The sequence below is a fragment of the Haliotis rufescens genome, unplaced genomic scaffold (assembly GCF_023055435.1).
Source record: "Haliotis rufescens isolate VD_foot unplaced genomic scaffold, xgHalRufe1.0.p SCAF_4, whole genome shotgun sequence".
Lineage (NCBI taxonomy): Eukaryota > Metazoa > Mollusca > Gastropoda > Lepetellida > Haliotidae > Haliotis > Haliotis rufescens.
In genome coordinates, this window is record NW_025964112.1 from 40,938,032 (window position 1) to 40,964,000 (window position 25,969).

General features: G+C 41.2%; 1 protein-coding gene across 2 annotated transcripts; it reads left to right on the top strand.

The window, feature by feature from the left end:
• Positions 1-2,936: 2,936 nt before the first annotated feature.
• Positions 2,937-25,969, top strand: LOC124135969. Of its 2 annotated transcripts, none has more exons than XM_046501702.2 (16): positions 2,937-3,011; positions 7,240-7,312; positions 8,059-8,168; positions 9,586-9,705; positions 10,627-10,723; positions 11,742-11,986; positions 12,638-12,731; positions 13,681-13,821; positions 14,577-14,687; positions 16,334-16,563; positions 18,403-18,554; positions 19,006-19,145; positions 19,841-19,934; positions 20,672-20,858; positions 22,513-22,612; positions 23,862-25,969. In XM_046501702.2, exons 1-16 carry the CDS (start codon positions 2,952-2,954, stop codon positions 24,041-24,043), a joined length of 2,136 nt encoding a protein of 711 aa, XP_046357658.2. In that variant the 5' UTR covers positions 2,937-2,951; the 3' UTR covers positions 24,044-25,969. The 2 variants fall into 2 exon arrangements, with proteins under 2 accessions (XP_046357658.2, XP_046357659.2); XM_046501703.2 differs by having other exon boundaries at positions 19,009-19,145.

Here is a 25,969-nt window from a genome sequence, read left to right on the forward strand (position 1 = left end):
AAACCATACGTCATTGTCAGAACATTTACGAATCTGATTTATATGATTTTATTATGTAATATTTGTAAATGTATGGTATACAAAGTGCAAGCTGTATTTCGACGATGAAGTGTCTTGGAGAAATATATTTTAATGATATATGTATATAGGTATTACTTGATTAACCTCTCTACAGTTCTTTTATGAGCAATTGCATTAACCGGTTGGAAATACCTTACTTATTACTTTGTGCTTATCGTGTTGATATTTCTAAAATGAATTGATGTGTCAATATATTTGTGATATAATGGCGTATGATCATATCAGATTGTAGTCGTGCTGCTGTATAGGTGTATACTTATGTGGGATTGTATTAGTGGTGGTATAATGGCTTATTTTCAAGTGTCATTGTAATCGTGGTGGTGTACGGGTGTATACCCATGTGGGATTCTCATAGTTGTGGTGTAATGGCGTATTTTAGTGTTGGGTTGTAATGGTGGAGGTATAAAGGTGTATACTGTTGTTGGATTGTAATCGTGGTGGTACAAAGGTGTAATAAGCATGTTGGATTGTAATCGTGGTGGTACAGAGGTGTAATAACCATGTTGGATTGTAATCGTGTTGGTAGAAAGGTGCAATAAACATGTTGGATTGTAATCGTGGTGGTACAAAGGTGTAATAAACATGTTGGATTGTAATCGTGGTGGTACAAAGGTGTAAGAAACATGTTGGATTGTAATCGTGGTGGTACAAAGGTGTATAACTGTGTGGGATTGTAATCGTTGTGGTACAAAGGTGTATACTCATGTGGGATTGTAATCGTGGTGGTACAAAGGTGTATACTCATGTAGGATTGTAATCGTGGTGGTTCAAAGGTGCATACTAATGTTCGATTGTAATCATGTTGGTAGAAAGGTGTAATAAACATGTTAGATTGTAATCGTGGTGTAATAAAGGTGTATAATTGTGTGGGGTTGTAATCGTTGTGGTACAAAGGTGTATACTCACGTGGGATTGTAATCGTGGTGGTACAAAGCCGTATACTCACCTGGGATTTTAATCATGGAGCAATGGATGTGTAAACCGATGTGGTATATATAGGCTCATAACACAAATGCTGTGACGGTATAAACAAACAGGGTACATCTGCAAGGTCGATATTTATTATGTTTCTTCAGAAATATACTACCGTAGTTATTTTAAGCTAGGGACACCATTCTTCAAATATACCAATGACCGTTGTAAAATATGTGTACCTAACCTAACAAACTTTTTTGAATAAAATCTCAGGTGTACTTATCGAACGCATTTTGTGGATATTCACAACGCTACTTCCTTAATCAAAATCTTCTTTGAGCTCTGAAGCTCGTTTCACAAAAATGCATGGACGTATTTCATCGGTAACATGGACTAAGGCATTGGTCGGATCTCCACCGATGTATAGCTGTAATATTTCACAAGTCCAAACTAAGACAATTAAAGATACATTGTATGCTTTTCAAACCAAGTTCTGGCTCACCTTGAAATGATAATTGTAATTTTGTAACATGAAGAAAATACATGGTTCCTCTTCAGAACATGTTTACTATTTGCAACACTTACTGAACAGTAGTATACTAACATCCTATCCCGCCAGTGACTGAGGTTATGGACGTTTGTCATTGTGTAATATTTTTCCCTATGGCTGCCTGGGAGGTGATTTCACTGATCCCCAGGTGAGTATGTTGTACCGACCCCTTTCCTCGCCACACCAACACCATACCCATCACCATACACTAACCCATCACCAATCCACAACCGCATCCACAACCACATCCACACACTTACTAACATCCACACACAAATACAAATTTATGTGATCACATCCACATCCACATCCACATCCACAACCACATTCGTACCCACTTCCACATACACATCCACACCAACACCTACATCCACAACCACATCGACACCCTTGCCAACATCCCCACTCTCATCCACACCCTGAAACATGGCTAAAACATGGGGCAGGGATGTCAGCACGAATCTACATTTTTCAACTATAAATTGTAATATCTTCACGCCACAAAGGATATATTTTATATAAAGACACATATTTTTATTTCCACCGGTGGTGCAGGATCAATTGCCTGGTATCATCACTGTGATTCATAAAAAATCGGCTTTTGATATTGTCGGAATCGTCAAAATAGATTTCAGTCGACATTTCTTATGATTATAGAAAGGGTTTGTCGGTAATATTGCTGTATTATAACTACAACATTATCAATTATCGAAGCCAATTCTTTTAACTGACATCTCGTGATACAGGGACAATGGGAACGAGATGTCATAAGGACTATGATCTAAAAGCCTCCCTAGCCCCAACCTTTCTGTAAACAGGACGCTCTGATATCATGAGGGTTGTTTTACTGATGTTTCTTAAAGGGAACGTTGTTGTAATACGATGCACTGTATTGCCATTAAGTTCTATGCATGTCTACACTAGCATATCGTCAAATTCGTACAATGTGTATGCTGAAAAAACCCTCACTACGCACACATGCAGTAATAAAATTCCTACGTTGATTGAAAAAAATTAATACTTCATGATCTAGTTCAACTAAATATCTGACAATGTCTAAGGCACGGCGTGTGTCCTGGTGGGTCCCGGATGTGGCTGAATGCCACCATCGTTATCTTAGGCGTGTCCTCGACAAGCCATACAATTATCTGTAATATCCAAGCAAGAGCTGCTGTGAAGGCACCGGTGTTTATGTCAAGGAGAAACCAACTTTTGTCCTTAAGAAAAGCGAATATTACTTGTTATAAATTCTCCAGCTTCACCCATGCATGGATATTAAAATCAATTTGCACACGAAATGTTGTTTTGGTGATGCCCCGATGTCATACACCAGACTCTTAACCACTGGTGGAATAAGATTTATCTATGTAACCTGTTATACAATTTATGCAAATTAGATGTGAACATGGTATATTTAAGTGAAGACAGAGCAGGATCGTCATTAGACGCAGACAGAGCTCAAAATGTAAGTTTTGTTATTTATTTACATTTAATGTGCAAAATTATATTTTTCACAATTGGGATTATTTCATATATAGCAGTATTCGATGGCAGATTTATATATTATGGGGTTTTTCATTTGTGATTCCTTATATATTCCAAATATTAACTAGTGATGTCGTGTATATGTTTATTATTTTTGTAAACGGCGTTCAGATTTACGGTCGGGTTTCTTTTATCGCTTCTTGTTGTCTTATGGTGGTATGGTAATTGGAGTCCAGTCGCCCAAAGCGCTGAATTCCGCCATTTGTTCTGGGTTTTTTTTGTTTCTTGAAATTTCAAGATATTATGTTAAAATTTCAAGATATTAATTTTAAGATTATAGCTTGAAATTTCAAATTAGAATATATCTTGAAATTCCAACTTAGTATCTGTAAGAGTCCCTCAGTCGTTTCACGATCTTTTGAGCATGAGTTCGAATCCCTTATTCACCCTGATTATGATTCTTAGTTTGTCTGGGTGGTGGGGTAGCCTAGTGGTTAAAGCGTTTTCTCGTCACGTCGAAGGCCCGGGTTCGAATCCCACAAATGGTTAAATATGTGAATCCATTTCTGGTGTTCCCCGCCGTGATATTGCTGGAATACTGCTAAAAGCGGCGTGAACCATACTCACTCAATCATTCCCTCACTATCAATATATTCAGCAATATATTCATGCTCGTGGATTTAAATTAGTTGTAAACGGATGATACCCGCAGTTCATTTGGGTTTTCCACCTTTCCAGTGAAGCGGCGTCGTATAACTGAAAGCGGCCATACCTTATTCCAGCTGACATAAAAATTAGCATGGTAGCAATTAAAAGTTGTCATAAATTGTAACTTCATCGAAAACATGTTCGCAAAATTTACTTAAAATAAAACATGTTCGCAAAATTTACTTTAAAGTGTGAATAGAACAGGCGTACTTTGAACGTTAAACCATAAACCGCTGTCTTTACGAGACAGCATTAGAAGTCGAAATTGAGTTTTATATTTGAGCCTTTAACCTGAAATCGTACTGATTAATAGGTGTCCAGTATATGGAAAATCTGTGCTTGATTCGAGGACGAGAAATGTTCAGAAACTTGATAGATGTAGTTTTTAATTGAATGTTCCAGAACTTTGGATATGCATGTACACTCTTCAAAAAATGAAACGCACCAGTAGAGTTTTTGTAAATTTATTGTACCTAATAAAGTCGATATATTTAATTTAATATCATAGATACAAATATGAAATATTGGAGCTCGATAGTCACATGTTGTCGTTGTACAAAGGCATTGAAAACTGTCATGTCACATAATGCAACAAGGTTGCGCTGAACTAAGTTTCTCGTGTGACCGCCCCGGTCAGCAATCACGGCTCTGCATCTCCTCGGCACTGACTGGATAAGTTTACGAATTCTGTCCTGCGCCATTCTGCTTGTAACGCGTTGGTCAGTTGTGGAAGTGTCTGCGGCGTGTTCTGACGTTGACGTACACGTCGATCGAGTTCATCCCAGAGGTGTTCGATTGGGTTAAGATCCGGAAATCTCGACGGCCAGGACAAGACATTGATGTTTGCATTACGAAGGTAGTCTACAGTGACACGAGCTGTGTGCGGTGGAGCGTTGTCCTATTGAAACAGCTTCCTCTGGCGGTCAATAATTGGAAAAAGGTGAAGTTGAAGAATATGGTTCATGTAGTGATTTGCTATCAAATTTCCCTGAACCAAAACCAAGTCAGATCTCGTGGTATAGGAAATCCCCCCCCCCCCCCCCCCCCCCCCCGAATATCAGTCCACCAACATTTTCCAATACCATATATCCAATTTATATACCGGATTTTATGTGTAGTTAGGTTCAATGAACTACATACTACCTGTGCGTTTCTTTTTTTTATAGAGTGTATGTACTTGGTCTATATAATGAGCATGTGTTTTTAAGCAGTGAAGAGTTAACCTATTTCTCTTGAAAATAGATGTTGGTTAAAAACATTAAGGAAATATAATTGAAGTGTCCACAAGATCGACAACTTTGATTTCTCTCTTGTAAACTTGACGGTTTTCAACTACAACAACATGATGTGCACATGTTTTACAAATATGCATTGCTGCAATGCTATTAATTTAAGAAATAATCCTTATCCTAAGCAATCAGTTTGGATCAAAGATTGATGATAATGCCATCCAATACTTCTAACATTGGTATTTTTATATGTTTTAATCTGATCTTATAAAGAGAATATAGAATTTCACGAGCTTTTTTACAAGTCTGTTGGGTTAGAAATAGGTTTTTATCTTGTCTTCCTCACTATAACATCAGCCTCATAAGCCAAACGACTGCACCATCAATTACTTGTTAAACATTTAACGGACGCTGACCTTGTAACATATGCCTTCAAATCAGTCAGTATAACCGTTCTATGGTATATGTTACACTGCCAATTACAAATTCTTACATAATTTTATTATTTTAAACAGTTATGGCACAATTCAGTAACATGAAGTGAGTTTAACAAAGTCATGAAGAACATTTATCGTTTATCACTGCAACCGACTCATTTGGTTCACTGGGTCATGTGAGGTCTTCGATATTATAGTTTAATCACAACGTATCTGCTTAATGCGCATTTAGGTGACATAACCACTTTGGAGATGATGCTGATCAGATGTCATAATCTAGAATTGAGAGACAAATCTGCAGAGAATATTTGTTACGCCTAAAAACACTGGTCAAAACATGTCTTTTGTATATTGGACAACTTAAATGTTCGTAAGATGTTTGCATGAATCTACAGTTTATTTCCAAATGGCTGGTCGCAGTCAAGGTTACGCTTATAGAAACACAATCATGTCGATCTTCAGACTCACGCCGTGGACGTATACTGACATGCATACTGTTATTTACTTGTTGACCATATCCGTTGAATATATCCGTTTAGAGATGAAAGACCAAGTCCATCTATTGCTGACTTTGCCGTAACGTATCAACGTGAATAGCAATCCTAGTTGGAGATACTGTGACAACCTGTGCACCAACCACACACCTCTGTTAAAGTATTCGAGTAAAGACGCACGCTTTGAGAATCACGTTGCTGCGAGATGTCATTACGAAATGTTCATCTTTGTTTATTAATAAGTAAATGATGTTTTTTGGTATCACGCGGTCATGTGTACAGCGCACAAGTCACAAATCAGGTGAAGTTTAGCAACGTTGGTCGCGGAGAGTAGTTGGATGGGTAGCCGTGTTCGGCAGCTTGACTCCTAACAGCTTCTAGTGCTTGGGTCCTGCCCCACACTGAAGCACATATAGCACATGTGGTGTCTCCTTAACCAAATGCCTTTGTCCGAAATGTGCTTCTGTTCACCCAGCAGTAAATGGGTACCCGATAGGATAAAATGGTAATGTAACTGTTAACCTTCTCACAAGCAACTTGGGTTGTATACTCCCCAAGGAGCTGAGAATGAAAATCGTGTGCACACTGATCCATTGACCGGATTAATCATGTAGCGCTTTGATTATGCTTTAGGGTGTGGATATGGCGCCTTATAAATATGCACGTTATTACTTTATGTTTGTGAACGTTATTGGTTCAGCTCGCCTTGGTACAACATGATTCTAACAGTACTTTTATGAGCCACGATAACTGCATCTTCCCGAGGCAAGAGAGTTAACTGACTATAAAAGTCCAGTTTCCACCCTACGCTGGTATTATGGAGTTACATTTTGGCTGGACTAACGAGTCTATGCATAGTCCAATCAAAATCGCGCACCGAAATCAAAATCCGGTTCGTAAACTGTCGCGCAGATTTCGATCGATTGCAGGATTTGCAATGCATGTGCACCGCCAACTCGTTGTCAGCAGATATTGTCCAAATCTTTTCATGTTTTTAATCAAGGCGCTCACGTGATTTGATGCTTTTCGCGACGTAAGACCCGTTTTATAGATCTTGATTATCGATCGGATCGTCTTGACTGGGCGCCACCATTTTGTGTGAAGCAAACGCAAGTGATACGAGAGGTGGAATTGGTCCATAGGATAGGCTTAGAAGGGACGTAATTGGTAATAGCCACTGATGGCGCTACGGTCGAGCCCAGTAATTCCAGCCTAGTTCGGCAAGGGTGGAAACTGGACTTTTAAAGCCAGTTAACTCTCTTGCCTCGGGAAGATGCGATAACTGAGGAAACATGATACTGGATTTTGTGCCACACTGTGTCTTTCATTGTCCTGGCCAGATGGAAACATCAATGGCCGCCCCGACGGCGCTCCTTGTGTTGCTGGCTACCGTCCTGGTAGTGTCTGTTCAGGGTGAGTTGCTTTATGAATATTCATCATACCCATATATTTTTTTCGCGAACACCTGGTGTCACCACTGATTGGTGTGATTCATTCCTATAATCGACACTTTATATATTTGTGTAATTATGAAACGTATAAAACGATGCCAAGCAACCCTGGTTTGTCTTGACAGGTGATACAGGTATATTGGAATCTTATCTTTGAAAATCAATCAATTTGACTTTTTTTGTGGTTGCACATTCATTTTTTATCCCAGTGTCCTTTGTAGATTTTTACACAAAATTGCCCAGCCACAGATTACTTTTTACAAACTGTTGCAGGAACAAGTGATGGTTAAGTATACATACTCAAATTTATTTACAGTTATTTCAATTTTCAAATAAGAATATCTGTACAATTTTTTTTGCTCCTCTCTTTATATCAAAGATGAACTATTCAATAAAAAATAATAACAAACATATTTTTTCTTAAAGAAGAGAAAATATGAACTATTCAGATGTAGATGTACATTATTAGTTCAACTGTATGGTCTCATGTAACCACGCAGTTGCTTATATACTTGCCGCTAATATATACACTCGTCAATCTGTCACTCGGTGATGTGAAATAGGGGTTGAACGTTCACCACCATCATCTAAATGTTCCTGTCTTCGGCAGATGTGTATTTCTTTGCCTTTTCCTTTCGTACCAGAAGAATGAAGTAACATTATTTCAAGTATGTTTTGGTGAGTGTTTAACAATCAATTTTCTTTCAGGTAACATAACCGTGACACCTGACCCAGCAGTAGTGGACGAGACCGCCGGCAGCATCATTCTCAACGTCACCAACACTATGTTGCCAACAGCGGGCCTTTGGGGCTTCACTGTAAGTGTGTATGGGCGTACATTATGATAGTATGCATCTACGATAGGTATAAAGTCTACGATAGGTATAAAGTCTTCGATAGGTATAAAGGCTACGATAGGCATAAAGTCTACGATAGGTATAAAGTTTTACCCGTGTAGATCCGGGGTAGAGTAGGTCTTCAGCAACGCATGCTAGCCGTAAAAGGCGAGTAACAGGATCGGGTGGTGAGGCTGGCTGACTTGGTTGATGCTTGTCATCGATCCCAATTGCGTGGATCGATGCCCATGATGTCAATCACTGGATTGTCTGGTCCAGACTTGATTATTTACAGACCGCCGTCACATAGCTGGAATATTGCCGCGTGCGGCGTTAAACAACAAACAAACAAAAGGTATAGCGTTTAATGTCACACAATCGATATGTCATATTTGTTTGTTTGTTTTTCCAACGCAGCAATATTCTTGCTATATGACTGCGGTCTGTAAATAAAGTCTAGACCATACAATCTTGTGATTGACAGTGATTGATCTACGGGATCAATTGGGATACGATGACATGCATCAACCAAGTCAGCGAGCCTGACTACCCGATCCCGTTAGTCGCCTTTTACGGCAAGCATGAGTTGCTGAAGACCTATCTTCGCGGGCTATATGCGGCTAGATGATATACTGTTACTGTGTTTTTCTCACTTAACTGTCAACAATGTTTAGAAAGTTTAGATCTGAACATGTTTAGCAATGTGTTTCATTCCGCAACGGAATACACATTTTGTGTGCTCTATCTAAACACATGATATGAGCTATCGTCTCACAGACTAAACACAACATCGCCATACTCTAAACATATTTATACCATAAACGCGTCAGAATTATGGGACAAGGAACGTGTTTAGGTTTGTGTTCAGAATCTAAACACACTTTCACGGTGTATTGCAATGTATTAAATATAATGTTGTGGTTATTTCTGATATACTTATTTCTGGTTTGTGAAAAGTTAACTTAGATATAACGTTCAGGGATGAATGATTGCTGAGAATTCAAATATTCTTATTCCAAATCTAGATATACTTGTCTCTCCCTGAGCGGATTTCGAGTTCGAACTGGTCACAAACAAACAAGGCAACTTAGTGGAACAGGTAGTAAAGCTCGGTGACTTGGTTGATAGTGTGCTAATGTACCCGACATCGTGGATCGTTACTCACTGTCAATCACTGGTTTGTCTGGTCCATACACGACTATTTACAACCATACAGCTGGAATATTTCTGTTTTGTTTGTTTGTTTGTTGTTTAACGCCGCACTCAGCAATATTCCAGCTATATGACGGTGGAATATTTCTGACAAGATATGTGTCTATTACATGATAAAAAACAATATTTAATCTACATCATCGGGTAAATTATAAATACTTGACTGATTGCTTCCTTGCTGTTCCAGTACGAGACAGCTGATGACACAGCAGATGGATCCGACTATACAGCTATTTCTGCAACGTCACAGATGATTCAATTTTCACAAGACACCTTTCAAATTACGATCATGATAGTGAATGACACGGTAAGTAGGCTTTATGTGAATAAAAGCGACAAAACCCTTACAATAATCGTAGTAATGAAACCCGTGAAGATCCGAGGCGAGTAACGGGATCGGGTGGTCAGACTCGCTGACTTGGTTGATGCATGTCATCGATCCCAAATGCGTGGATCGATGCTCATGGTGTCAATCACTGGATTGTCTGGTCCAGAATCGATTATTTACACATCACCGTCATATTGCTGGATTATTGCCGCGTGCGGCGTTAAACCACAAACAAACATAAGGTATAACGTTTAATGTCACACAATCGATATCTCATATTTGTTTGTTTGTGTTTCCAACGCCACACGCAGCAATATTCTTTAGGAATATCACGGCGGATACCAACAATGGGCCTCGCACATTGTACCCATGTGGGGAATCGAAAGCGGGGTTTCGGCCTGACGAAAAAACGCTTTAACCACTAATAACAGAGCCGATTGTACGATTCTCACTATGTCTTGACCAGGCGTTGAAGAATTACTATAAAATAGTGATGACAGCAGGTGTTCGCGGAAAGGTGAGCGTATCCTGCCTAACCGGTGTCACCATCACAAACACACGCAAAAACAAGTCAATGTACACCTGAAAAAACACGAGAATATAGTGTACCGTAAAATCATACTCACTCACTTATGCAAAAATGTATAGTTACATAACCTCTTATCAGGCAATTATTAAGTCATTCAGAGAGGCGTTAAACCACAAGCAAACGTTCGTGTGACCTTTGGTTGTTAACAGACACTTTTAATCACCACCAGGGGTCGGAATTAGTCAATAAGAATAAAGAGAAAGTATGTCTTACTATAAGAACTAGCGACAAAATCTCCCCGATATCTGATAATAATGAGTAATGTTATTATTTACAATGTGTGACAAATTCCGTACATATTCTCTCTTCAGGATCTCGACCCCGGAGAGACGTTCTTGGTGAAGCTAACAAGTTTCATCCGGGGTGAACCTGACATCAACGTGACAGTCAGCATCACCGACGATGAACGTTAGTAATACGTCACAGAATCCACTGAATACATTCTTTTGATGAGACAAAACGTGTGCATACATACCACTGCTTTAAGGCCGCCTCCGTGGCCTAGTGGTGGAGCGTCCGCCCGGAGAGCGTCATACCTGGCGCGCGGCATTAAGAGGCTAAAACAAGGACTGGTCGGCTCAGAGACCAGGATACTTCTGAGTGGGGTATTCATGTTAAACTTGGTACTTGCGGCTTTGTATCCCAGTGTGCTAGCACTTAACATCGACATTAGTTCGGACTAGCACAAGCAGAAACACACACACACACACACACAAACACACACACACACACACACACACACACACACACACACACAGACGTCGCCATTATGTGCAATAATCTTAAACACGACGTTAAACCCCAGTTCACCTCATCGTCTACTGCTTTCATCTTGCAATAACATTATATTTCACATATCTGTATTTCACATATCTATATTTCACATATCTCTATTTACATTGATTAATGGATAAACAAAAGAGAATGAGTGAATGTTGTTTTCACGCCGCAGTCAGCAATATTCCAGTCGATCTTTTAACTAATTGAGTCTGAGCCAGACTAGTTGGTGTTATACGCATCGGAGTACTATGAAAGTCACCGAGCAAAACCACCCGATACAATGAAGTCGTTTTTGTCTGCAGCAACCCATGCTTGGCGCAAGAGGCGACTAAGGGGATCGGTGCTCACTCTCGCTGACCTGGTTCATGCATGACATCGTATCCCAATTGAGTAGATCGTTGCTCTTGATGTCAGTCACTAGATTGTCTTCCCGACTCGATTATTTACAGGCCGCCGTCATATCACTGGAATATTGCTGAGTGCGGCAATCAAATAAAGTGAGTGTTTATGGTTATATGCTCTTTTCAGCAATTTCCAGCAATATCACGACGAGGAACACCAGAAATCGGCAAAGGAATGCCGGTGACCTATTCCAACCCGTATGACCATGGTGTAATTCATTCAGAGAAATTGTCTGTTTCTGCAGGTCCTCCCGTACAGCTGAAACAGCCTGCCGACATTGCGATCAAGGAGAGCGCCACCAACAACATTACTCTGACACTTGAGCGGAACGACACCAGCACCCACCCCTTCACATTCCAGCTGCACATCGTGGCGGGCACTGCGGTTGCCGGAACGGACTTTGCACATTTCGGACTGTGGATAACTATCACATTCGCTGAAAACGTAACAAGACTGACACGAGAACTGGCCTCCGTCATCAATGACTTGGTGAGTATCCCTGCCGACAAAATATGTTTTTTCAATGAAGGTTCCATCTTCCCGAAGCAAGGGAGTTAACTGCCTGTTAAATTCCAGTTTCCACGGTGGAAACTGGACTTTTATATTTAGTCAGTTTACGCCCTTGCCTCGGGAAGATGTGAAGGTTCGTGCTTATTTATACTCAACCATTTAGGGGTAATTGTTGTGGTGGCCATGGTCCTGTGTTCAGGTGATACATCAGATGAACTACAGCAGCGTCGGTCGCGGAGAGTAGCTGGATGGGTGACTGTTGGACAGCTTGATTCCTGAGAGCTTCTGGGGCTTTGGTGCTGTCCCACATTGAAATACTAGTAACACAGGTGGTGTCTCTTTATGCAAGCGACTTTGATCGAAATGTGCCTCTGTTTACCCAACGGTGGATGGTTACCCCGATGGTAACGTGACTGTTAACCTTATAGCAACTCTTATGAAGCTTGGGTTGTATAATCACCAGCGGATAATGACAATCCAGTGCCCTCTGGTCCACTGACCGGGCTGGTGATAATGTAAGGCGACTTTGACGGCCAGGTTTGAGCTCAGCGCTGTATAAATAGTTGTTCAATTAAAATAAATACATGTATAATTAACACTGACACATGAACATTAAATGTTTCGTCATAGGTGGAGGAACCTTCAGAAGTGTTTACTGTTTTCATCACCGGCGACGAAATCACCAACAACATCACTGTTACCGTCACCATCAACGACAACGACGGTGAGTTATTCATTGGTCCCTTATTGTACATACCCTCTAAGGCGTCTTGGGTAATATCATTTGACGAAGTACATTTTTACCATTCTCATTACAATGACAGCTCTCACAGTGCTATTTGGAAACCGCCATTTTTAAGTTAACCCTCTGAATTTTAGAACTTGTAACAGTTTGACCTTGATTCTCAATGTTATTTCTAATTCATTTATATTATTTTCAACAAACGTGTGTGTGTGTGTGTGTGTGTGTGTGTGTGTGTGTGTGTGTGTGTGTGTGTGTGTGTATGCGTACATGTGTTTGTGTGTGTGTGTGTGTGTGTGTGTGTGTGTGCGTGCGTGCGTGCGTGTGTGTGTGTGTGTGTATGCGTACATGTGTGTGTGTGTGTGTGTATGCGTACGTGTGTGTGTGTGTGTGTGTGTGTGTGTGTGTGTGTGTGTGTGTGTGTGTGTGCGTGTGTATGCGTACATGTGTGTGTATGCGCAAATACCACTGTTGTATTTTTATAATGTCATTCACGCACTCTTTGTCTCGCTAACACAATATTAGGCTGGGTGAGCATCCACCTGTGCATACATCACCTGCTGATCCTCTAACTCACTCACTCACCTATGGATTTGCTCTCTCACTAACATCACTTACTGAACTGTCGTCGATTGTGATTAAGTACTGTTTAGCTGTGACAAGACTTATTTAAGATTTATTAGGTCATAAATCCATCCATACCTCCACCCAATGCTGAAAATGCTTGGAAATGCTTTGGAAAACGACCTTTTCAAGTTTATCATCTCTAATTGAATTGAGTTTGGCCTTTATTCCCAGTGTTATTTCTAATTTGTTCTAATAGATTTCAACAAACACAGCAATATTTTTGAACATATCAAACGGTTACTGTTTAAAGTCCTTGCTTTGCATCAATATCTTCTTTTATATTGCCTTGTGATTGTCCTGTCAGCTCCGGATCCCTTCCACTGTGGTCGTGGTAAGAGTCAACCCTGTCTCAACAACGGTACCTGCATAAACGAAGGCTGTCTGGGGACCACTGGGTACTGCAACTGTTCACCTGAATTTACGGGGGTCAACTGTGGAATTGAAAGTAAGATTTACCCTGTATAAACAAGATCACACGCCAATACAATACGTCATTACGCCCCAAACCATAATCATGTCTGGATGAAGCAACTCTTTCAGCGGTCGACCATTGGTATTGGAGAACCATGGCTTGCACCTGCGAGTATTTTGGAATCATATGAGTACGGTATTTCCTCTATTAGTATGATTAGCTAAAATAAAATTGATCAGATGATTATTTGTGGATTTAAACAATAGTCAATATTCCAGCTAATTCCACCTAGTGCTGGTCATCACGTATTGTTACCAATAGGGATCCGACCACAGTTCTTAAGCCTGACAGGCGAATGTTTATTCCACAAGGCTACCCAATTTCAAGGATTGACGATGGAGCTACTCATTATAAAAACTTTAAATTTCAATTGAAATCTGTTTCATAAAAAAATGTCTTTAGTTAACAATATTATCATATTTATCTTTTTATATTAACTGAGGCTGTACTGTGTCTACCTGTGTACATTTCACAGTGTGTCTCTAATGGTCCAGGGGCGGTGGGGTAGCCTAGTGGTTAAAGCGTTCGCTCGTCACTCCGAAGGCCCGTGTTCGATTCCCGACATGGGTACAATGTGTGAAGCAGGTGTCCCCTGCCGTGATATTGCTGGAATATTGCTAAAAGCGGGGTCAAACCAAACTTACTAACTCACTCACTCAAATGGTCCAATACAGTCGATGATCCCTCATGTATAACGCCCATAATCTTATCTGTTTCCTGTGTTCTAGGGTCAACGATAACAACAAACTGCAGTCAAGCTTGTGCGAATGGAACATGTGTGGATGGAACATGCATCTGTGATCCAGGTTTTGCGGGGGATATTTGCGACAAAGCCGCGTGTGAGTATATGAGATGCTGGTCTTCTCGTGTGATTTCTAGATGTAAATGCACAACACAATCCACTGCCAGTAATTGTAGGGGCGAAATTACGTCAATATTGTCACTGTGTTATATGCAGATCGCATGTAAAAGGACGATCTACGTCAACACGATGGCTTAATTGTTCTTATCAAATAATAGGGGTCTGTAATTATACTCATCAGTTTAATTTATATAATTATACAACTCGAAAGACTTTAAAGAACACCCGATTCTTTCATATAGCAACAGTTAATGTGGCATGGCATGGTATATTAACTGTAGTAATATGAAAGAACCGCGAGTCCATAAATTATTCTTAGTAGTATATATTTGTATTAAATTCAATCAATCTGTATTAATTTAGTAATACAGGTGACAGGGACATTCTACATTACATATTGACATGGCGAGAGGACATTCACAATACATCATTTAACATACATAAGGTGTAAGCGTATTGCTTTATGAGTGTAAATAGCTAAATTTTGAACATAGATACATCATTTAAATACATTGATATATCAAACCTTTGTAATGTCGGGAAATTTGTTATAAAGTTTTTATTTACAACAATGAGGACCAAACCACAGTGGTAAATATATAGTTATATCACACCATTCAGTCTAAATTTGCATCAAAGTAGATCAGTTACAGGGAACTCGCTGAACAGAGTTGCGTCCCCTGCTTCGACAATGTTATGATTGTGGGTTCGAATCCCAGATTTCCCCAAGTTGTGAATGACAACATGATACTTGCCTTTGTTGGTTTCACCAAAGAGCTTAAATGTCTACCATCTTCATCCGATGTATATATCCTCCCACATGCATTCGTGAACAAAATCGTGTTATTCCGGGACAAGCCGAATAGCGACTCGTGCTTCTCTCGTTGGCATTTTTGCAACTGGGTTCCGTCTAAGCGCAAACTTGCATCGCTAAAAGAATTGTCAACTTTTGCGTAATGATGCACGTATATGTCCCCCATATATAATATATATTCCTGATGCTACTGAAATCTCATTGAGACTTACATTATTATACTGAGTGTATAGTTGAACACATTCAAATGTATCTTTGGTATATTTTTAAATGCAAGATATATTTAAAATCAAAAATTATTCCTGGGGGATTCTTTGGCCGAAGTAATTGAAGTCAAACGCGCATTCTGATTGTTTTGTTGTATTTTCGCGCATAACATTCATCGATAGGGGGACGAGTCTTCCTGTTGGTTACGGAAAGGGGCGTGTGGTGACGATTGTTCCCACATGATTGGGCATAACTGAAATATTGTTTAACGCAGCATTCAACACAATCCGGGGCACGAGTGGCCCAGTCGTCTAAGGCGCTGCAATTTGCTGTGCAGAGTTGCGTCCCTTGGATACGTCAGAAACCTATGATCATGGGTTCGAATCCCGGTGCGTTCCGATTATGTTTCTGGATTGTCAGTACTATACACGTGCTCGTGTGTTTCACCAAAGTGGTAAACGTCTGAGACCTGCATCACTTCGGGCTTTCGTCCTACATCAAGTTGACCCGTCGTGACAGAACAGGAATACCGTTCAGAGCGGTGTTCAACACAACACACTCACAATCTTACTCAACACAATTCACTCATTTGTCACTTTCAGATTTTCACCAGTGTAATCCTACCAACTTCAGCGTCTGTATCACGCCTTTCTCGCTCGACACATTTTGCGGGGACGTGTTTGTACTCCGCTTCCAGAATGTCTTCGAGTGCAACCTGACACTGGCCCCTACCCAGGCTGATCCAAGCGACGGCATCGTGGACTGGTGCAAGGGCTATGGTGCCGCCATCCCCTACAACGGCACGTGTGGTGAACTGGGACCGTCCTTTAGTGTGAGTATTGTGTCATTCTGATGATCTGTACAGCTATTTCAATTCTAACACGGACGAGTGAGTGAGTGAGTTTGGTTTAACGCCGCTTTTAACAGTATTCCAGTTATATCGCGGCGTGTCAGCTTAATGTGGGAGGAAAGCCCGAAGTGATGCAGGTCACAGACGTTTACCACTTCGGTGAAACCCACGGGCACGGGTATGGTGCTGACAAACCTAGAAACATAATCGGGGCGAACCGGGATTCGAACCCACAATCATAGATTTCTGGCGTGCCCAAGGGACGCAACTCTGCACAGCGAATCGCGGCGCCTTAGACGACTGGGCCACCCGTGCCCCCCTAACACGAACGAACATTCACCACGCTAATAATGATATACGTGAACATCGATATACAAAATACAATGTGCACATTTCATAATGGTAAAGGTGACACACAGAGGACTAGCACAAGTATTCACATTTATTATGTGTGTGTGGCTGTATGTGTGTGTGGCTGTATGTGGGTGTGGGTGTGTGCGCATATACCACTGTTGCGTTTTTATTATGTCATTCACGCATTCTTTGTCTCACTAACACAATATCAGGCTGGGTGAAGATCCATTATGCTAATTGTTACAAACAGAACGCTTGCATAAATATTCACATTTATTATGCTAATGGTGACATACAGAAAAATAACACAAGCGTTCACATTTATTATGCTAATTGTGACATACAGAAAATTGCAATGTTGTTTGTTTGTTTGTTGTTTAACGCCGCACTCAGCAATGTTCCAGCAATATGACGGCGGTAAATACAAATGTAAGCATGCGCATTCACCATTCTTACACTAGTATCTGTTTATTGTATTATCATTCAACAAACGCCTACAGTAAAACGGCAATATCATGGAGAAACACAGATCACGTGATCCTGATCATGAACGCCTTTCTTAAGTTGGTAATTAACTTTCTTGCAGCGCAAACTTGTGAACCGATTCTAATTATACCATTGAAACGTTCCTCGCTGCATGTCACGCTAGCAACCCACACTCATATCTCACAATGTCCACCCGCTGGGTTAGAATTGATCCCCAGCAACCTGAGAGGCGACTTCATGGATCGGACCCGTAAAGATCCGGGTTGGAATAGGTCTTCAACAACCCAAGCTTGCCGTAACAAGCGACTATGCTTGTCGTAAGAGGCGACTAACATGTCAGCGATCCAAATTGCGTGGATCGGTGTTCATGATATTAATCACTGGATTGTCTGGTCCAGAATCGATTATTTACAGACCGCCGTCATATAGCTGGAATATTGCTGAGTGCGGCGTTAAACAACAAACCAACCAACCAACAACCAGACTCATCATTATTTACAGTCGTTATATAGCTGGAATACAGCTGCTGAGTGTGGTATTAAACAACAGACACACAAAATCCAACTGAGCATAACCGTCTTCTCAATGCTGTTCCACCGCCTCCGTGGTCTTGTGGTAGAGCGTCCGCCCGGAGAGCGGAAGGTCCAGGGTTCGATCCCCGGCCGCGTCATACAAAAAGACGTTAAAAGATTGTACTTGTTGTTACCCTGTCTGGCGCTCGGCATTAAGGGGCTAAAACAAGGACTGGTCGGCTCGGAGTCAGTATACTGTGTCTGAGTGGGGTATTCATGTTAAACTGCGGCATGGTATCTCAGTGAGCTAGCACTATAAATCGGCATCAGTCCGGACTAGTACAAGCAGCCACACACACACATACACGTGCATGCACGTCGCTATATAAGTGCAATAATCTTGGACGCGACGTTAAACCCAATTTCACCTCACCTCACCTCACCTCAATGCTGTTCCGTATTACCACAGGGCAACGTGACGTCCTATGAACTAGAGTTGTATGTACAATACACCAGGGATCTCAGACAGTGCACTGACGAGAAGGTCACCTTTACCTGCCAGTTCAACAACAACTCCCTCGAAGTCACCCACAACATCGCCGTTGAAGGCCAGTCGAGCAGGTAGGGCAGTACATTAGTATCACTCACGTAGGGAATTGAATATAGCTCGCAGCAACCAATGCTTGTCGTACAAGGTTTTGGTTTGGTTTGGTTTGTTGTTTTACGCCGCATTCAGCAATATTCCAGCTATATGACGGCGGTCTGTAAATAATCGTGTCTGAACCAGACAATCTAGTGATTAATATCATAAGCATCGATCCGCGCAATTGGGATCGATGACATGCATCAACCAAGTCAGCGAGTCTGACCACCCGATCCCGTTAGTCGCCTTTTACGGCAAGCATGGGATGCTGAAGACCTATTCTGCACCGGATCTTGATTCCCTACAAAGGTACCTTGAGTGAATCCCATGTCTGGTGTTTTCCGTCGTGATATTGCTGGAATATTGCTAATAGCGGCGTAAAACCATACATTTCAACGTAAATTTCAAGTTTGTCTTCTCCTATTTCAGCAGCGATGAAACGTCTTTTCAGCGCGGAACGGGTCAACTTGTCCCGGCCAATATGGACGCCACAGCTAGAGATGGAAGTCCGCTCCCATCCCTGCTGACTTTAGGAACCGATGTCAAGATATCCCTGTCCGTTCAAAATAGTACGTATTTTATAGCTTCTGTTTATTTCATAGTAATACAGGTCCCTAATATATATTTTAATGTCATTTCATCACGCATACCAGAGTCTACATCGGTATATGGTCTCTGCGTATACGAATCACTCGGGGGCACGGATGGCGCAGTCGCCTAATTTGGTATGCACAGCTGCGTCCTATGATAGTGGGTTCGAATCCCGGTTCGCCCCGATTATGTTTCTAGGTTTGTCAGCACCATACCCGTGCTCGTGAGTTTAACCGAAGTGGTAAGCGTCTGAGATCTGCATCGCTCCGGGCTTTTCTCTCACATTAAGGTGACACGCCATGATAAAACTGGAATACTGAAGTGGCGTTAAACCCAACTCACTCACTCACTAGCTTGTGACTCCCTTACGTTTTTATCACCCGTTGGACCCGTGAAGATCCGGGGCAGAATAGGTCTTGCCGTAAAAGGCGATTATGCTTGTCGTTAAAGGCGACTAACGGAATCGGGTGGTCAGGCTCGCTGACTTGATTGATGCATGCCATCGATCCCAATTGCTAGGATCGATGTTCATGATGTCAATCACAGTTCCAGACTCGATTATTTACAGACCGCTGTCATATAGCTGGAATATTGGAATATTTAACGATGTGTATTTCGTAACCTTGGGTGTTGTATGCATCTTGGCGTTAACTCTTCATCTCCATCACTGCAGTACCGGGACATGAAGGCATCATCATCTTCTCCATCACCGTCCACAACAACAGACCGGGCACGGACAAGAGATCCCTGACTCTGTATAATGAAGGGTAAGTTGCGATTCGACACGAGAAACGTCACATGAGTGTGTCGAGGCCATGGCATGTAGGAGTAACGCGATGGAATTCGAACCATGGACCTCCTGAAGACACCTTGTCCACATGACCACATGACCACATGGCACCGGAAGCTCATCCGATCACCCGAAGCCTGACAACCCGATCCCGTTAGTCGCCTCTTACGACATGCAAAGTCGTCTTTTACGACAAGCATGGGTTGCTGAAGACCTATTCTACCCCGGATCTTCACGGGTCTCTGGTTGATGGAATGGCATGTAGTATTTCCATTGTCTGAGCTTATTCCGGCTTGTTGATGCAGTGGCATGCGGTATTTCCATTGTCTGAACTTATTCCGTCTTCTTGATGGAGTGACATGCAGTATTTCAATTGTCTAAGCTTATTCCGTCTTCTTGATGGAGTGGCATGCAGTATTTCAATTGTCTAAGCTTATTCCGTCTTCTGGATGGAGTGGCATGCAGTATTTCAATTGTCTAAGCTTATTCCGTCTTCTTGATGGAGTGGCATGCAGTATTTCCATGGTCTAAGCTTATTCCGGCTTGTACATGGCGAGTCACATAATATTGCCATTCTCGACGTTTATTCCACATAGAGCTCGTTGATAGGGCGTCATTGTATTTCAATTCTCTTAGCTTAGTCCATCACCATTTTTTAAGTGAATGGCCCTTCTGAACTTGAGCAACATTAAAATTTAAGTTTTTCACCAACAGGTGCGCCCCTCAAGTCTACAGAGGCATTCTGATCGTGCCCCCATACTTCTCCCCTGCCGGACAGAAACACACGGTCTGCTTCGTCTTCAGGCTGTTTGTGTTTGAACATGATCTGAGTCTATCCAACCCTGTCCTGGCCCTCAAAGTCCGATTTAGGATCTTCAGCAGTGCGACTTCAGCTGTGATGGTAAGGATGTACTGTCTATATATTTTGACAATATTGTCAATGCAAGAGAATAACCATCCGAAACAGATTCGACTTCGCGTTAAGGGCAAAATAGCTGTGGAAAGTATATGATTGTTTGTTTGTTTGTTTGTCTGTCTGTTTGTTTGTTATTTAACGCCGCACTCAGTAATATTCAAGCTATATGACGGTGGTCTGTAAATAATCGAGTCTGAACCAGACAATCCAGTGATTGATATCATGAGCATCGATCCACGCAATTGTTTGTTTGTTGTTTAACGCCGCACTCAGCAATATTCCAGCTATATGACGACGGTCTGTAAAATGATCGAGTCTGGACCAGACAATCCAGTGATTGACATCTTGAGCATCAATCCACGCAATTGGGATCGATGACATGTACATTGAGATACGATGACACGCATCAACCAAGCCAGCGAGCCTGATCACCCGATCCCGTTGGTCGCCTCTTACGATAAGCATAGTCGCCTTTTACGGCAAGCATGGGTTGCTGAAGACCTATTCTGCCCCGGATCTTCACGGGTTGGAAATTATATGAATATATTGAATGGACCACTGAAAATCAGTGATGACACAGTGGTGTTGGCGAAAACGGTAAGCATCTCCTGCCCTACCGCTGGCACCCGCCATTTATCCAACTTGCATACAAAAAAAGTATGACTAATTATTTATTGCCTGACGCCGCACACCAGGACACCTGCCATGTGACGTCAGCCTGTAAACAAACCAGACAATCAAGTGATCGATGAACCAGAAAATCTAGTGACACGATAGAAGCATTACTGATTTTGCTGAAACAAAACATTGTTAATTTTGAATTATGTCTGCTGTGTGCAAGTGCAGAGATTTTGCTGCTTATGAGTAAAGAAAACGTTCAGGAAATATATTCGTTTTGCAACACAGTGGGGCGCAGATTTAAAGTCTCGGCCCAAACATTTCTTTTGTATTTGAGGCAGCATAGATAAATGCTGCTTAGCTTATGATGAAACTCGGAGACTTCAGTCATCGACCCAGTTCAAGTAAATATAAAGTATCAATGCAAGAGAAATAATCAGCCTAGATTTTCTGCCGAAACAGATTCCATTTCTAACACTAGCATCAGGGCTTTTTTCTTCAGCGGCCACCACCAACGCATCCGTTCGTATTGCGTAGACCTAAAACGGTTGCGATCGCTCAAGAAAATAACTGCTTGCTGTCCTGTTTCACTGGGAATAAGGGGCGGTCGGGTGGCCTAATGGTTAAAGCGTTCGCTCCTCATGCTGAAGACCCGGGTTCGATTCCCGACATGGGTACAATGTGTGAAGCCCATTTCCGGTGTCCCCCGCCGTGATATTGCTGGAATATTGCTAAAAGCCGCGTAAAACCATACTCACTGGGGATAAAGTCTTCATTTTACTTTCATTTTTCTTCCTCGATAGAGATATATTAATAATATTTAGGGTAGAATGAGCGTGTATTTTCCGATACTCGCACACGTGCATGTAAGCGATTCCTCTTGTATTAGAAAAAGCCTCAACGTTGACTCTCTCATGACAACAAACCTCATCAGTATTTTTCAACACACTGAAGTCTAAGTATGTCCAAAAACAGTTGTGAAATGTTAATACCCTAGGTCATATTTCGTCTCAAATTTCAGCCGACGTGTAGTGGCCGCAGAAAACGACAAGCTGTGGAAGGAGATCTCACCATGTCAAGAACTTTCAAAATCACTATTGAAGAAAATGGAGTCCAAACAGGTAATTGTTAACTATGTCAAGGTGACCCCAGCCTTATGCAGGTCATCACGTCTACTTTACCTGGTTGTTGAAATAAGGGAACACAACACTATTTCTGAATACTAGTACATGTAGAGTCTTTAGTTGTGAACCCGTGAAGATCCGGGTTAGAATAGGTCTTCAGCAACCAATGCTTGCCGTAAAAAGCAACTATGCTTGTCGTAAGAGGCGACTATGGGATTTGGTGGTCAGACTCATTGACCTGGTTGATGCATGTCATCGGAACCCAATTGCGTGGATCGATTCTCATGATATCAATCACTGGATTGTCTGGTCCACACTCGATTACTTACAGACCGCCGTCATATAGCTGGAATATTGCTGAGTGCGGCGTTAAACAACAAACAAACAAACAAAATTAGTTGTGAAATCATACCCATCGTATTTACATTGAAGTCATTGAATGAAAACTTACTCTCTGGAATGTTCAATAATTTCCAGGGACTGAATTGTATGCTAAACTCTTGTTCATTAAATCGAGTTCCCTCATTAATTCCATTTAGTATTTATGCAGGTTGTACGCTGTTTGCTTTTCAAATTTATGTGTAGACAAAGTGCGTTCATTTGGAGATACGGAACACCTAGGTTATGATTTGTATGGATAGGATTTGTATGGAGCTCTCCGTTGACACAAAAGGCCAGAGTGCTGACTTAATGGGGACATAGATGATTTTGTGTCGTCGTACCCCACACCCGTGAAGATCCGGGGTATGATAGGTTTTCAGCAACCCATGCTTGCCGTAAAAAGCGACTATGCTTGTCGTAAGAGGCGACTAACTGGATCGGGTGGTCAGGATCGCTGACTTGTTGATGCATGTCATCGATCCCAATTGCGTGGATCGATGCTCATGATGTCAATCAATGGGTTGTCTGGTCCAAACTTGATTATTTACAGACTGCCGTCATATAGCTGGAATATTGCTGAGTGCGACGCTGAACAACAAATAAACAAACATCGCCTATGTCATCATCCACGAGTGTATAACTCAGGGCCCCGTTCCTCAAAGCGATCGTGCCCCTACGACTCTCTTAAATCTGTGTTAAAGTATTGTGCTAGTACTAAGGTCGCTTTGTGGAACGAGGCTTAGAGCGCTAGGCAACACTATCTCGCTTGCATTAAATGTCATAGTCTGATAAGAGGTATCGACCCAAACACATCATCTATCAACTTGTGGTGCTCCTAATATGTCATGTTGTTACATCCCTACAGTGGTGAAAGAAAATGTGGAAACCAGTGGTTCCAAAACGTGGATGGTTCCAGCCGTAGTTGGAATCGGATCCGTCGCCATCGCTGTTGCCGTCATCGCCATCTTCATGGGCGTCATCATCACCAGACGAAGGCGAAAGTCGAATATGAAAGAAACTGACCACACATCTTATTACAAAAATTAAAACAGTTTACTCCAATACTTCAAGAAGTAAACTCAACCTTGGAAGTATTCGGGTTGTCTGTTAGAACTGGAAAACATACAATTTAATGTTCTGGTTAGATTTCTAAAAGACACTCTCGGTAAACTCTCCCCTGCCCAACTCAACCGTGGAAGTATTCGGGTTGTCTGTTAGAACTGGAAAACATACAATTTAATGTTCTGGTTAGATTTCTAAAGGACACTCTCGGTCAACTCTCCCCTGCTCAACTCAACAGTGGAAGTATTCGGGTTGTCTGTTAGAACTGGAAAACACAATTTAATGTTCTTGTTAGATTTCTAAAAGACTCTCTCGGTCAACTCTCCCCTGCTCAACTCAACAGTGGAAGAATTGCGTGTTAGAAATGGGAAACTTTTGTAATCTTTGTCATGATGTTGGGCTGTGTAGTGGCCAACCCATTTCACTATCTGTATAGGAAGAATCGGGGGGGAAATGCATCACCTTGCATATTATCCTTTGCACATTTCATCAAAACACGAATTAAAGATCCCATATTCATTATGCATTTCAATTATCACAGTGTTTAGACCAGATTTTAAGGCCTACATGGGATTAAGATAACGTCGTCTGTTGGAATGCAGTGTTGTATTTGGCCAGATGAATAATGTGATAGTTTTGGTTTAATGGCAACACCTTTTTCGAAAAATGATAAAATTTCGTTTACTTGTTGATTATGAATGAACAGAGGTTGTTTTTGCTGTATGTTTGTTTGTTTTTTGGGTTGTTTTTTTTTGTTTTTGAGGGGGTTGACTGAGCACAGTGTTTATATAATTTTCGGAACCGTTTGGGCACGGTGAATAATTCACATTATTACTACTACTTATGTTCAAATAATCCCTTGGAGTATCTGGATTCTGACGTATTTGGGATCCTATTACGGCCAATACTATCATTGACTTTTGAAACAGAGAAGCAGGTATACGATGTGTTAAAAATTAATTGAATAAATGTTTTGTTTTCATTCTTTGAAATATCAAAAAATCGGAATTTTATTAGGCACGATGGGTTAGATATAAAAGTTGTAAAATGTAAAGAAAGCTGCAATACACAATTTGGGAACTATGAAGCCTCCGTGTGATACTAATATTGTGAGGGTTGTCGACACATCGTTCTGCGCGTGAAACATACACAAGGTGTATATATATAAGTTTAGGAAGGTGTACTTATTTAAGTCATATACATTGTTATTATGCATTCACATGTAGCACATTTGGCCATATTTCTAATGGTAACACATCGGGGTTTTTCAATGTATATCGGTGGCACAAATATGTGTATCTTTGTGGGGTTTGATTCATGGGTTCATATTGGTTACATACACATGATGGGTGTGTTGGTGTATTTGGAATATAGGGATTTTGTATTGTGGGTTACTAACTGTGGTTGATAGAAATATGTATTAAAACATGTGTGGGTTGCTAATAGTGGTTGGCATAAAGGTATATATTGTTTGTTTGTTGTCCAACGCCGGATTCAACAAAATTCCAGCTATATGACGGCGGTCTGTAAATATTTGAGTCTGGACCAGACGATCCAGTGATTGACATCATGAGCATCGATCCACGCAATTGAGATCGATGACCTGCATCAACCAAGTCAGCGAGCCTAATCATCCGATCCCCTTAGTCGCATCTTACGACAAGCATAGTCGCTTTTTACGGCAAGCATGAGGTTTATATTGGTAGTGGTGCATGTACTGGATGGTGATATTGATATAAAATATAATAATGGGATCTACGTAAGGTATTTTATGTTCACACATTGTCAGATAATGGTGTTTTTGTCATGTCAAAGACGATAATGAAAATGAGCAAATGCTTTTTTATATATTGTATTGCGTATTTGGTGTTGAAAATTAATTATTGAAAGGTTATGTTACGACATATCATT